The following is a 13,536-nucleotide window of genomic DNA, read 5'->3' on the forward strand; positions in this document are numbered from 1 at the left end:
TTTTTCTGAAGTAAACCAATAATACAGCTTTCTATTTTTGAAAAGGAGATTTAACCTTCATATTTGTGAATGAAAGCTGGAAATCCTGAGTCTAGAAAACCCAAAGCATGAATTATTTGTACATAAAATTTCAGCTTTTTAGTGGGGGAAAAGGGGTTTATTTTCATTTAAATCTTGGTTCCATTTGTTGACTGCTTGGTGCTGGTGAGGCAATGCAGGTCTACGCATACTTGTACGGAGGTGTGAATGTGCACTTTTTATTACACATTGAACCTGATATGGAGCATATTGACGCCTTTCTGAAGCTCAGGAATGTTTTTCCAGGTGATGTTTTTGGTAGGTTAGTCACTTCTTAGTGCATAGAAAATGGGAACCATGATAAACTGGGGCCAGACATGGGGGTTTACTGTACCTGGGCAGGACTCTTACCAGCAAGAAGAGAGGGTTGTATTCCACCCAACAAGCTCACAAAAGGCAGAAAGAGACATATCAGGTGACACCAGCATAATCAGTGTGTCATTTACAAATAATTCAGTTCCAGAAATTCACTCAAACAGTTTTTTTCCCTGTTATTTTCTTTTTCTAGAATAAACAAGTGAGTCAAACAAAGATCCGGGTGATCTCCACCATCGCCTTCATCCTTGCAGGCTGCATTGTCTTTGTGACCATTCCTGCATTTATCTTCAAATACATCGAGGGATGGACAGCCTTGGAGTCCATTTACTTTGTAGTAGTTACTCTGACCACTGTTGGCTTCGGTGACTTTGTAGCAGGTGAGCAGCTTTGAGCCAAGGTGCTGTGCACAAGGGCCTTGGCTCTTAGAATTTGTTTTCTGGTATAGACAGGAGGCTCTTCACAATATATTGTATTCCAGTGAAATGATGCCAGGTGTTTCTGTTGGGATTACTGTGCACTACGACACCAGACTGATTTAAGGGCCATTTGTAGATTGTGAGCCCTCAGCAGTGCAGATAACAGGAGCCTGGAAAGTCCTGATTATCCCTTATCATGCAATGAATTATGCAAAAGTAAAATTACTTTCCCGTTGAATTAAAGATTTGTATTAGTCCATTAGTGCTCAATCTGAGGCTGTCTGCAGAAGCAAATAGCTCAGATGATGAATAGAGGAAGCTTTTACAAAGGACAACTGAGCCATAGGTCTGTAGAATTCTCTGGTCAGATACAGTAGTGGGGTGCTACTACTGGAGCTGCAGCATTTCAAATCCTGCATTCCACTTCCTAACCTTGGCAGAAGTTTTGACATTGCAGTTGCTCTGTTAAGGAAAACTCTTGTAGGAGAGAAGGACTAATGGGGTATGTATCTCAGTGCTTGGAAGAGACTCTAAGATTAATACAGTATGAGCAGGAACTATAAATATCTGCCCATATACAATTTCCGAAGAGGGAATTGAGATAGTTGGCTGGAGAGATGAGAGATACATTTTTTTTTTCACACAACTGCTTTGCCAACAAAAAGGTGGTTAAAATAAGTGGACTTTTTCCCATCAGTGCATGACCTCTACTCCTCATTCCTGTTAGTGGTCCTAATTAAAGGTATTAAGTTTTCTGTGTTAAAAACAGTCATATTGTGCTTCTAAGTCCCTATAAACAGAATGAGTCAAAAACATCAAATAAAACTACAAAATTTTCTTTGCTGAAGAACAGCAGACAAGTCTTTTTTGTACAGAAAACTCTAATCCGCCTTTTTATGACATACTGGCATAGAAGACATGAATTATTGAGGAAAAAAAATAACTTAACAAAGAAAGACCCAAATATGAAAAAGAAAGTTTTACAAATGTTCAGTTACAGAAGTGGTTGTGTGAGCTTTGTCCATTTTAACCACTCAGACGTGTAAAGGAATTCATTGATATTCTTTGAGGTATCACAGTGTGAAATCAAAATAATTTACAGTATATTTCTTAATAATACCACATTTTGGTATTGTTTAATAATGTGATAGTAAAAAAGCTCTGAATATTAAATTGTTCTATATGCACATGATTAGGAGAATATAATCCACAGCTGGGTGGCTACTAACAAGCAGGCTTTTTCAAAAATCTTATGGAAGACCCTGAATAAGGAAACTTCAGAGGCATTTTCATGATAAGAGCTTAAGGCAGGTGATCACCAGGAGATTTGGGATTTATTGCTGGTTTTGAGAGAGATTTTCTGCCCCTTTTATTTTATGCCACTTTAATCTCTCAGTATCTCTGTTCCTTCAACAGCAAATCAAAAATACTGTATCTTAATGGTTAAAACAGTGCCAATGGAGCTATGCTGGCTTATTGCACCTAGAACAAATCCAGGCTCTTGGGAAACTGAGAGCTTTTTGTACTACAGTTGGAAATAAAATTGTGCATGGAGCCTGAAAAAACAGAGTATCTGATAGGCTGAAAAAAGTGGTCTCATACTTTCTCAGTCACCTGATTACTCTGCAAGATAGATCTAGACAATCTGTTTCCTAGTGAGCTTCCTCAGGGACATGTATGATCAGAAGAGGCTTCTTGTACCATAGCAACAGCAGTCCCTACCTCCCATTGTTTCAGGCTCTTAAAGGCAGGAAAAAAAGAGTGTGATTCATGCAGTCTATGGGGAGAGATTAACGTCAAAACCAATGTTTGGGTCCCTGCCAATTGTTAAATGTCTGACCTTCCACGGGGGTGTTCAAACGCTGTAACTACACTCATATTGAGGCTTGATAAAATTAAAGAGTCATAAAAATGTCTCAGATTGCAAAAAGCAAAAGGGAAAATTCTGAACTGTGTTGTCTGGTGATTTTAACAGTGAAAACCCGTAAAATCTCTCTGCACTTGTACAGTGTGTACAAGTGTGTATAGATGTCTAGCTCTTTCTAACGAAAACTGGAGTCCAGGAAATATGAAGATCTCTGCCTGAGTCTCCTGGTAGGCTCGCTCTTTGTGCAGGGATTTATACAGCTACCGCCAGGGTGATGTTCACCTGTGTTGAGGGATGGGGCTCTGCATACTCTTTGCTGCTCACTCTTCCACTCAGGGCTGTGCCTGCCTTCTCACTGGCTCTCATTCTCGCAGTGCAAGAATGCTCTGTGATGGGACTGAGAGTCTCAAAATTGAGGTTGTGGTTTCTTTCTTTTGTGAAAATTTACTCTGTAGCAGGCAGCTACCGCACTTATTTGAGGGTCTTTGTAGTCCATTAGGTTTGCCAAACGTCTCACTTCTCATCCAGAAACTTACATGAAGAACCATAGAGTACATTTGTTGCTTGGTTTGACCGATATCTCTTATGAAGTCACTGGCCAGAGAAAGCATCCCTCTGAGTGATACCCAAGCACACTGTATTGCCTTGTTTTCAGGGCTAATGCATGGTTGGCTTCCTGTCAGACACCCTGGCTTGAAAGAAAAAGCTACATTTCTTTTTTCTGCACATAGGTCTCTCAGTCCTATAGCTAAACCCAAAAAAGTTGGGAAACTGTAACTTAAGGGGGTTGATCTGTAAATTTTCTCAACTATGAGGCTGCAGGCAATTCAGAATAAGGAAGACTAGTTGTATTAAACTTTTTTCTTGGACATGTTTGATTGATGTTGCAAGTACTATCAAGGGAGAATTTCAGAGCTGCTTCAGCATATGAGCAATACAAAGGAAAGTGTTTACTGAGTGCTCTGGCAGGTCACATAGCAGCAGAACAACAGGTAATATTGAAGACTTTAAAATTAAAACAGGTTGAGTCCCTCCCATCCGACAGGCTTCTTGTCTTTTTATCAGAAGTACAGTGCTGTTGACAAGAGTTAAAAAAATGCATTTTTCAGAATTGCAGATATTTTGTGATAATTTTGTCACCTTATGATTTGTAAGCATAAGTATATGCTTATTTCAGGAGGAAATACTGACATCAAATACATGGAGTGGTATAAACCCTTAGTGTGGTTCTGGATCCTTGTTGGCCTTGCCTATTTTGCTGCTGTCCTGAGTATGATTGGAGACTGGTTTAGAGTCCTGTCCAAGAAGACACAAGAAGAGGTATGATCAGTAATTTCTCAGTGGTTTGTCATTTTACAAGAGAGATTTAAGTACCTGATTCCTGCTTGTCTAAATAAGGAATATGCTCAGCATGACCAATGTCCCCTGGTTTACTACACTTTCTGCCTTTGGTATACAGTTAGCTCTGGTCTTTACCTCCTTCATAAAGGAAGAGAAAAAAGCAGCAGAAACAACCAAGGTTGTTACACCTCTATGAGTACTCAAAAATACACAGAACACATCAGTAGGATTGCAATTATGTAATGAGATGCCAGCCTTTACTCTATGAAATGGTACTAAAAATTTCAGTGTTCTCTCCTTAAAAATTAGGCAATTTTCCTGTCTTTTCCTATGCCAGGGAGTATGGTTCTGAATAGAAGTTTAGATTCAAATCCCTTACTGTGTACTCTTTTTAAAAGTTGAAGAAACTGAATAGTCAGCATCAAGGAGAGCATGACTAAATTCACTCAGAAGATGTCCTTCATGATTCAAAAAGGATACTGCTAATGCTTCATTCAAGTAAGTGGAGTTCCACACTCAACTAAGTGTGGAAAATAGAAAGGCAATTGCCATGACTTTAGAGCTGAAGCCAGTGGTGGAGGATGTTAGTAATATAATTAGTAATATAATTTCAGATTTTAAGGGAATATCCTCCTGCTTTACTAGTGAAGCTTATTTGGCAGGGTTAACCAAGTAGCAGGTGAAATTTGGCAGGGGAGTAGTGCTGTTCCTAACATTTGAAGGCATCTGTACCACCCAAGACCTGGTGCATCCCCTATGCATCTCCATTAACAAAAGGTACTGCAGAGAGTGTGGCTGTTCTGTTGGTCATCAGGCACCGACAGTGGGGAATCCGGTCTCCCACATGGATGCAAGATGCCCTTTGCCACAGTGCTAAGTGGACACCTGTGCATTTGGCCTGCAGAAAAAAAGATGACTCCTTGTGTGTTTTTGGCTACCAAAACTTCAGGCTGCAGCACCACAAGCAAACCATTGATCATGGTGGGCTCCTGCAGACACTGTACTCCTAAATCTGTTCTTCTCTAGCTTAATTTTGAGAAAGGCCTGTTTTAGCTGAAATATTGCTTGGTCATTTATCTTGATTTTTCTCATTTGGGAAGGCATATTTATTGAATACAGCCATTACTTGGTGCTTTATTCTTAGCCATTTTTCCAGCCCCCAGTTCAAAGGAGTAAAACAGAGAAAGACAGTAGGACATTCAAGGATATGCTCATAGTGCCCATAGAGAATGTGGCTTGACAGTGTGGTATTTGGATAATAGTGCAATGGAAACCTCTACATTTGTCCCTGAAAATGAACCTAGGAGAAGTGAGAGGGCCACTTAAAATTATATGAGTATTTAACTGTGACTCTGTGGCTCTGAACAGAACCTTCAGTGGGATTAAACAGCTGCATCCATGAGCAAAACAGGAAAACACATTCCTGTACTGCTGCACTGGTTGTTGTGCTGTTCTGAAGTGTATTGGTGTAACTACATGTGATTAACTTTGCTCACCCTTGACCATTGACCATCTACTGCTGACATTATGAGTCAGGAATTTTGTTCCTAATCAAGCATGGATTAGCATGAACATGTCCTATCACATAACACAGCTATAAAATGTGTGGGGTGGCAAAGTGACACAGGCAGATGAGTTCTATGTTACAAAAGCCATCAGTTGGTGTGTTTAAGAGTTTGCCCAGTGTAAGCCCTTTGCTACTGAAGTTTGGGTCCAGTTGGATGCAGTGGAGATGGGACCACTCCCCAGTTTCATGCCAGAGAAGAAAGTGCTTGTGCTACCATTCTACAGGAAAGATTTTCCTTGTTTTTTTTTTTCTTTTTTACATTAATTTCTCTTTCTTCATGTTGTAAAGGTTGGAGAAATAAAAGCCCATGCAGCAGAGTGGAAAGCAAACGTGACAGCTGAGTTCAGAGAGACACGAAGGCGGCTCAGCGTGGAGATCCATGACAAACTTCAACGGGCAGCCACCATCCGGAGCATGGAGCGCAGGCGCCTGGGCCTGGACCAGCGAGCCCACTCCTTAGACATGCTCTCTCCAGAGAAACGCTCTGTCTTTGCTACCTTGGAAACAGGACGCTTCAAGGCCTCCTCTCAGGAAAGCATCAACAACAGGCCTAACAACCTGCGCCTTAAAGCGTCAGATAAGCTCAACAAGCACGGGCAGGGGGCATCCGAGGACAACATCATTAACAAATTTGGATCGTCTGCTAAGATGACCAAAAGGAAAAACAAAGATCTCAAAAAGACCATGCCTGAGGATATGCATAAAATTTATGAGACCTTCAGAAACTATTCCTTGGATGAAGAAAAAAAGGAAGAGGAGACAGAGAAGATGTGCAATTCCAAGAAGATTTCTAGCACTTCAGTTCTGACCAATTGCATCCAGCAGCACTCAGACCTGGAAAATGGAGTGATTCCCAATGAAGCCAAAGAAAGGGAGCATAAAAATAAAGTGTTACTTTAAGAAGTTAAATGTAAAAGATACTTGACTTGAATTAACAATGTTGGTGTTTTTATATACATATATATTGAGACACGTGCCTTATGCAGACTCCTTATTCAGTCTGAATTATATAGCATCGAAGAATATTTCACTGTGCCATAAAGACTCCAGCTTGCTCTGCCAAAACAAATCAGGAACACAGCACTGCAGATTGGCAACAGAAAGCTACGCACATGGAAATTTCAGCCTGTATAAGATTACCAGGGCAAGACACAAAGGAAGGGATTGAACCATGGCAGTATCACCAGAGGGCTCCTACCATGGTGTGATATTAGACAAAGGGCAGCTATGCAAGAAGGGCCTATGAAAGGGATGAAAAACAGTGAATCTTTGTAATGGAGTATGCATCCATAAAGCCTTCCCCTGGTGATTAAAAAGAGGAGAAATGATTGGAGTGAACTAGAAACTTTCAGTGAGGCTTAGTTTACGTTTTGGCACGTGATCCAAGCTACATTTTTTCCCCCTATATTTGAGTCAGATGCATTATCTTTCTAAATGCCAAAAGAATGTCCATGGACACAGCTAGCAGCTGGATGCTGGCTGGAAAATCAACACAGACATAAGTAAGGGTTGGATTTCTCTTTTCATTAAAAATGAAAAAATAATAAAAAAAAAGAAAAACAAAACAAAACAAAAAAACTCTGTGGGTATTTATCTTAAGCAATGAAAAAAAAACAAAAAAAGAAACAAATGGATTTTTTTCTCATGTAGGAAAATTCAATGTAAAGTCACAGCAAGAAGGTATATATGAAGAAAATACATCATATACTATGTTGTTTGAAAGAAGAGTAACATCAATTCAATGATATTTGGCTAAAAATACAAAACAGTGGGCCAACTTTTTTTAAATAATTTCTCATTCACCCTTTCTACCACTGAAAAAAATCCTTCTATTTTAATGCTGTAAGACTCTAAGGACAGAAGGGAAGCTATAGCTTTTGCATGTCAGCAAACTGCTGTTCTCTATCTGAATCTGAATTTTTAAAAATAAACATAAGAGAATATATATGATTCAAATGAGGGCCAGGGCTACCATAGAATCTCAGGGCTCTCTGCTTCCTTTTGCTGGGTTTGGTTTAGACATAAGCTGCTATCAATATCTCAGAAAAAAAAAAAAAAAAGGAAAAAAAGAAAAAAAAAGAAAAAAAAAGAAAAAAAAAGAAAAAAGAAATTTAGGAAAAAATATTGTGCTAATCTTTTAAGTGCTTATAGCTTTAAGTGCCATTAATGCTGTCATATTTTGTAACTTTTTAAACAAGTATTTTGAATTATCTGGTTTATTTCCTTTCAAGTACTATCTTTGTTGGAAATTTGCTATCCCTTTTATTGAGAAAAACTAAACATAACCTCTCTGCATTTTTAGACTAAAGTAAAATGTAACTAAACTGGGGGGATTTAAAAAAAATTCTTTTTTGCTGTCTGGACATATGAATATGAAAACCAGAATTGTGTCTAGACTTTGCAGTAAATTTTCAAAGAAAATACTGCAAAATAACCAATGGGAATTGCAAAACATACTAAATTTTTATAGTAGGATCCTGTGGGCTGCTGGGTGGGTCATTGCAAATAGAAGATTTTGCATGCTGGAAATGAGATACATATGATTGTACCAGCAATGCTTTCCCTGAGCTTTCACAAAATTCTAAATATTCTTGAAATTCAAACTGTAGGCGTATAGGTAAGGTAAGCATGGATGTTGATTGCAGAGACTCTTGCAAGCTAGTCAAACATGCAGACATCCACAGGTCATGCAGACATGGCCTTTTGGAATTGCATGCTGATGTCTACATACACAAAAATGCATGCATCATTCCCTGATACTTTCTGAGATTTTATGCACAATAAGACAACTCAAACTGGCCACCAGAATTCAAGATTGCCATGGCTATGAATGGAAGCATGGCAGTGTGAATGCAAATTTTGAATATTCATATTTGCATATATAATGACTCTGCTGGATTTACAGGAGTGAGCCAAATTCCACTAGTGCAGAGGAAAAAAGAAGTTTTTAGTTTGTTCTGTCTCCTGGTTCACTTCTCTTGAAATGTCTTATCATCTTTCTAATTTCATTATCTGTTTGAAAATCAAGGATGAAAAAGTAATGTCTGAAAAATTTCAGGTCATTTGGGATTGCTCTAACTCAATAAGATCCAAGAGAAATTGAATTCTGCTTACTTCACCTGTGAATCTCTTGAGGTGCAGGGCTGCACTCTGGCTTAACCTTACCAGAGGGCAGGGCAGTAAGCCCAGTCCCTGGGGAAGGTTCCACTTAACTCAAGAACTGCCCTGGCTTCTGGAGACTTTTGTACCAGACAGCCCTGTGCTTGGATTCAAAAACACACAGATGGTTTGTGACCATCCTCCTCATGCCCCACGCAGACACCAGCAAGGTGCAGGTCTCCTCAAGCACTGGAGCTCTTTAGCCTGCCTGCTACTGCTGGTTTTGGGCACACCTTTGAGTGTCACATATAAGTAAATGTTCTGAAGTTTCATCCATGAGCATGACTAATTCTGTAGTGCCAGGATGGATGAAGCACATCTGGATGCGCCCAAGGCTGTTCAGATCTGATGTTTTATTGGTAGGAGGTTAGGAGTGAAAGCTACAATTCAGATTGGCATCTGAATTCCAGAAAAGGTTCAGAAGTGCTGAGACATACAATTCAGGTCTGAGAATTGAAGTAATTCCTTGTTGCATCACCCTGTGCTTTGCATCTATGAAGGATCTGGCACCCAAAAGCATCTTATCCGACTCTGAAAGCATGCAATACATTCAGTTGTGCAAATAATTCTCCTTGGTTACCAAATGCCAGGATCGACATCATGCATGCAGTGTTATCTGTTCTTCAGAAGAGTTCTTCTCACAAGAAATGCTTGCCTGCAATAGAAAAGTTCTGCATAGTGACACAGACATCTATAAGGATATGGAAGATGCATTTTCTGTATGTGAAATTTTCTGTATGTGTAATAAAGTTTAGCCATAGCCAGGGCATTTCTTCTGATTAGGGTCAGGGAAAGTAAAGTCTGTCTTGTAGGAATTGTCTAAGTGAGCAGGGAGTTGGACAACAGGCAAATCACAGAACACAAGTCAACATGGAGAAGTGAGGCAGCAAAATTTGTTGGGCAAATTCAGAACTGTGTGCTCCGATGATAGAGAAGGACAATGACATCCGGGCATAGTTTTAATCCTATCTTTCTGAGTTCTCAGTCTGTCCCTTGTCCAGATTTCCAAGTGATGGCGTGTCTCATTCTAGTTTCTGTGCAGCCATTCCATACAGGAGTCCTTGGCTGACATTTTATCAGCTGTTTCTTCAGCATCCCCTGGTTTGGGATATAATAGTTCAGGGACAAAAGGTATGCTCAATAGAGTCTCAGTGAGATACTGAGCAGAGCATTTGATGACCTTTTATATGAAAGCAAAATGCTCTCTTTCACTCGTCTACCTTTCTGTGTCTGTGAAACTTGCCGAGAAAGTTGACTGGCTATGACAGGAGTAAATATTTTCTGCTAGATGATTGGCTATTAAATACCTCAATATACATAATATTTATTGTAATATGGAAGTGCAAATGGTGTATTTCCTAGGGTGCCAGACAGAAACATCTTGACACCTAAAATGACATTTTAATGAGCTAAATTGCTTTTCCTCTTTTAAAGGGCATCCTTTGGTTTTAATTGTCTGCAACAGCTTGAGAGAGAATCTCAGTTCAAACATGAAGTGTTTTTATGGCTAAAATTCTCATCCTCTGGCATTTAGTAGCACCTATAAAAACTTGTCATGTTATTTCTAGTGAGGCCATTCCACCGTTATAGAAAAGTTTTAGCAGAAGTAATATGAACCATATTCAAAACTTCTTTCTCTAAATTAGGCCCTTTCCAAGCAGCCTGAAAATAAGAAGTCAAACAGAAGGGTGGGTTAGTGACTTTTACTCTCTGATCCTGTCCTAAGCGTAACATGGGAATTGGGACCTGAAAGAACAAAGGAAACATGGATTTTCTGTAGCTGCAGCCCTCACACATAGAGGATGACTGAGCTACTGTATCCTACAGCTTTCAGCTCTGCAGTCCCACTTTCCACTGCCTTGTGCAGAAGAATTCTGCTATGCCACTTTGGGAATCCTTCTAGACCATTAACCACCATAAGCATTGCTCAACTTGTGCAGATACTGGTTTTCAAAAGATTTGTAATTTCATTACCACTGAATAGGGAACATTATTATAATAGTAAATACAACACAATAATCCCCCTCAGTGATTTATATTCATGAAACCTGATTTTGATTGTAGCCATGAAATTATAAATCACTTGAGCTTCTGCTGCCTGGCTTTAAGATGTCTCTAGTACCAGTCTGCTTCCTCCAAAGCCATTAAAGGACTACACCAGAGACTTTCTGAAATCTCTAACCCATAATAAATGAAATTATGTCTGAGTTCAGGTTATTAAATCCTTGTCCTTAAAAGCCCTTCCTTTTTCGGAAGTATTTGTTTTTATGCTGTACATGGGCTGTTGGTTTGCCAGCTTTGGTTTTCTCAGGGGTTTATTTGTGTTTTCAGGTTGCATGATGTCTGTTACTTTCACTTTTCCCACTGTCCACTAGAAATAAATTACAGGTAAAGACCAAGCGTCTTTTTATGTTGTGTACTAACCTAGAGCAGGAAGTCTCCTACTAAACAGATATGAACTTGAAATGTGGCTGGGTGATTGTTTCGGTCCTCCCTGTACATTTATTTGTTCTGAGCTATGTTTTGTCAAATCTAGGCCAAAATTTGCCCCTGTAAGTCTGTGCAGTAAAGTGAAGCTCGCTTGTTATTTTTAAACTTTTTATAGCATAGGCCTGCTATTATAACTCATCTCTACTGTGCAATTTATATTTACTGGAATGGCATTATATCAGTACTAAACACAAATAAACTCAGCTTCAGAAACAGTTCCCTAGTCATTTAAATATCAATGAAAACACAAGGCAAATCAACAGAAATCAGTGGAACTCAAATAAAGGCTTGTAGATCAACGTATGAAACTGGTTGGCTGCAATGTATCATCAAAAAAATGTAGATCTGAAAACTCTTTTGAGTTGCCGAAATTTTCCCAAGTTCCCTATCTCCTTTACTATCAGTAACAGTTACTCTCCTTAATAGCATTGCTGAACTGTACTGTATTTTTTCCTCCTGCCACTGCAGGTCCAGTTCATAGCATTGTTAGTCTCTGTTGACTTGTGCTGTTGAAATCACCGAGGAAGCAGCTGCAAAAGCTAATTTGAAGTTGTCCTGATGTAGCCAGTGCATAGTCTGTGAGCTGGATCATGCTGGGATGGGAAGGTAACTCTAAAGCCAAGCCTTAGCCACCACATTGGAGAGTTCTCAGGAACCAGATGAAAAATGGCCTCCTGCTAACACCCCTGACATGACACACATAACTGGTTCTTGCACACAGATTTACTGGTGAGACCTCCTTGCTCCATGCAGGTAGATGCTCCCTCCTCTCTGCTTACATATCTAAGTCTTATCACTAGGAAATAATAGGGCTGCTGCTTTTGGAAGAAAGTGGATATTTCTATAGCATTTAGCCTTTTGAGGCAAAGAGGATCTGCTTTCTCTCGCTGATCTTGAGAGCAAAGTAAAGGCAGGTGATTCTTGGCATGTGAGAGAGAATACTTTTGTTCCCAAATACATTCTATCCCCAAAGTCTTTTTTTTTTTTTTTTCTTTTTTTTGTGAGAGCTGGATGTTCTCAAGAGGAAAGCTTATGGTGCCTGTTGTGAGATGTAAGCCAAACATAACAGTTTTCAGCCTACCATTTAGCAGTTTCTCAGATCCTGGATTCATATAGTAGCTTTAATTAGAAAAACACAGAGTTTGTGTCTAGATCATATCTTCCCAACAATTTAAATGTATTCAGGGCAGTGTTCAATGTAGTTTTAGAGTGATTTTTTCCAAGTTCTAATAGAACTTGATCTGGACCTTGGACAGTACTGACAAACCACTATCAGTCATTTACAGCTTTGTGATTAAAAAAGAAGTTTCTTAAAATTTGGGGAAACATTTTTTTGGAATGCTGTTCTACTATTTTGTCCTGATCAACTTCAAATTATACTATAAACAATCAGTAAAACCACTTGCAAGGATATTCTATCTACTTTCTTGTCTCTGTCCCTCTTCCACTCTTTCTGTAAGATTCAATGGTGCTTTAGAAAGGCATTCTCAAAAAAATGAAAATTTCAGAAATGTCATTACCAGGGTGCAGAGCAGAATGTGCTTGTACCAACTTGATAAGGTTTGCTGCTATTGTCTTTATTTTATGATGTAATGTTTTAAAAGATTAAAAAAAATTGCAACAAAGACCATCCAGATGAGAACACTTTTCCTGTTGTTGTTTTTTTTTCTTTTCTCTTTCTATTGTCTGATCATCCAGCAAGAGGACAGGAACTGTAGTTAACCTCCTCTTCTGTGTATCTCTAGAAAACTGTGCATTGCTGATAATATCACTTTTGCTGGACCTTTGAGCTTGTTTTTGCCCCTTCTACCTTTTCTCCCTGGCTGATGATCCAGATTCCCATATTTCCTGGGTGTCTAATTTGGGAAGCCATGGTATTGGGCTGGTTTCAAAAGAGAGACACAAATTTCCAGCCATACTTCTACTCATACTTAGCCATTTCTGCATTTAGTGACCAGTCAGTAGGGAAGCAAGAATCAGAACTTGGAGCATGCTCTGTTTCTCCTTCCTAGTTTCTTTATATAGAAATTATTTGCCAGGATGATTGGAAGAAGTTATGGATGGAGAGATGAGGTGAAGCTTTTTGACCTTGGGAAGCATGGACAAGGTTGGGTTTGTTTTTTCCTGTGAATTCTTTTGTCATTTTGCTGATTTTTTGATGTTTTTCTTTTGACTACTTTCTATGTTGGACCTCAGATTCCCTCATTGTCTTGTTTTTCTTTCAGCTTGGGAAATTGCAACACAGGCCAATCTACTCACAGAGGGTGCAAACTCTTGAACTGTGGTTCCTTTTGTCAGCA

The 13,536-nt window shown here is 39.2% G+C and overlaps 1 protein-coding gene across 3 annotated transcripts in view; it reads left to right on the forward strand.

Annotated features, from left to right (window-relative positions):
• The window catches only part of KCNK10 (potassium two pore domain channel subfamily K member 10), a 61,814-nt gene extending 48,934 nt beyond the window's left edge, over positions 1 to 12,880 (forward strand). For all 3 annotated transcript variants that reach the window (XM_033063213.1, XM_033063215.1, XM_033063214.1), the window contains 3 exons: positions 587 to 773; positions 3,857 to 3,999; positions 5,876 to 12,880. In XM_033063213.1, the coding sequence (XP_032919104.1) occupies positions 587 to 773; positions 3,857 to 3,999; positions 5,876 to 6,487 (942 nt within the window). In that variant the 3' untranslated portion in view covers positions 6,488 to 12,880. The remainder of the gene's footprint in view (positions 1 to 586; positions 774 to 3,856; positions 4,000 to 5,875) is intronic.
• The last annotated feature ends 656 nt before the right edge of the window (positions 12,881 to 13,536 follow it).

This window comes from Catharus ustulatus, chromosome 6, assembly GCF_009819885.2.
Source record: "Catharus ustulatus isolate bCatUst1 chromosome 6, bCatUst1.pri.v2, whole genome shotgun sequence".
Classification (NCBI taxonomy): Eukaryota; Metazoa; Chordata; class Aves; order Passeriformes; family Turdidae; genus Catharus; species Catharus ustulatus.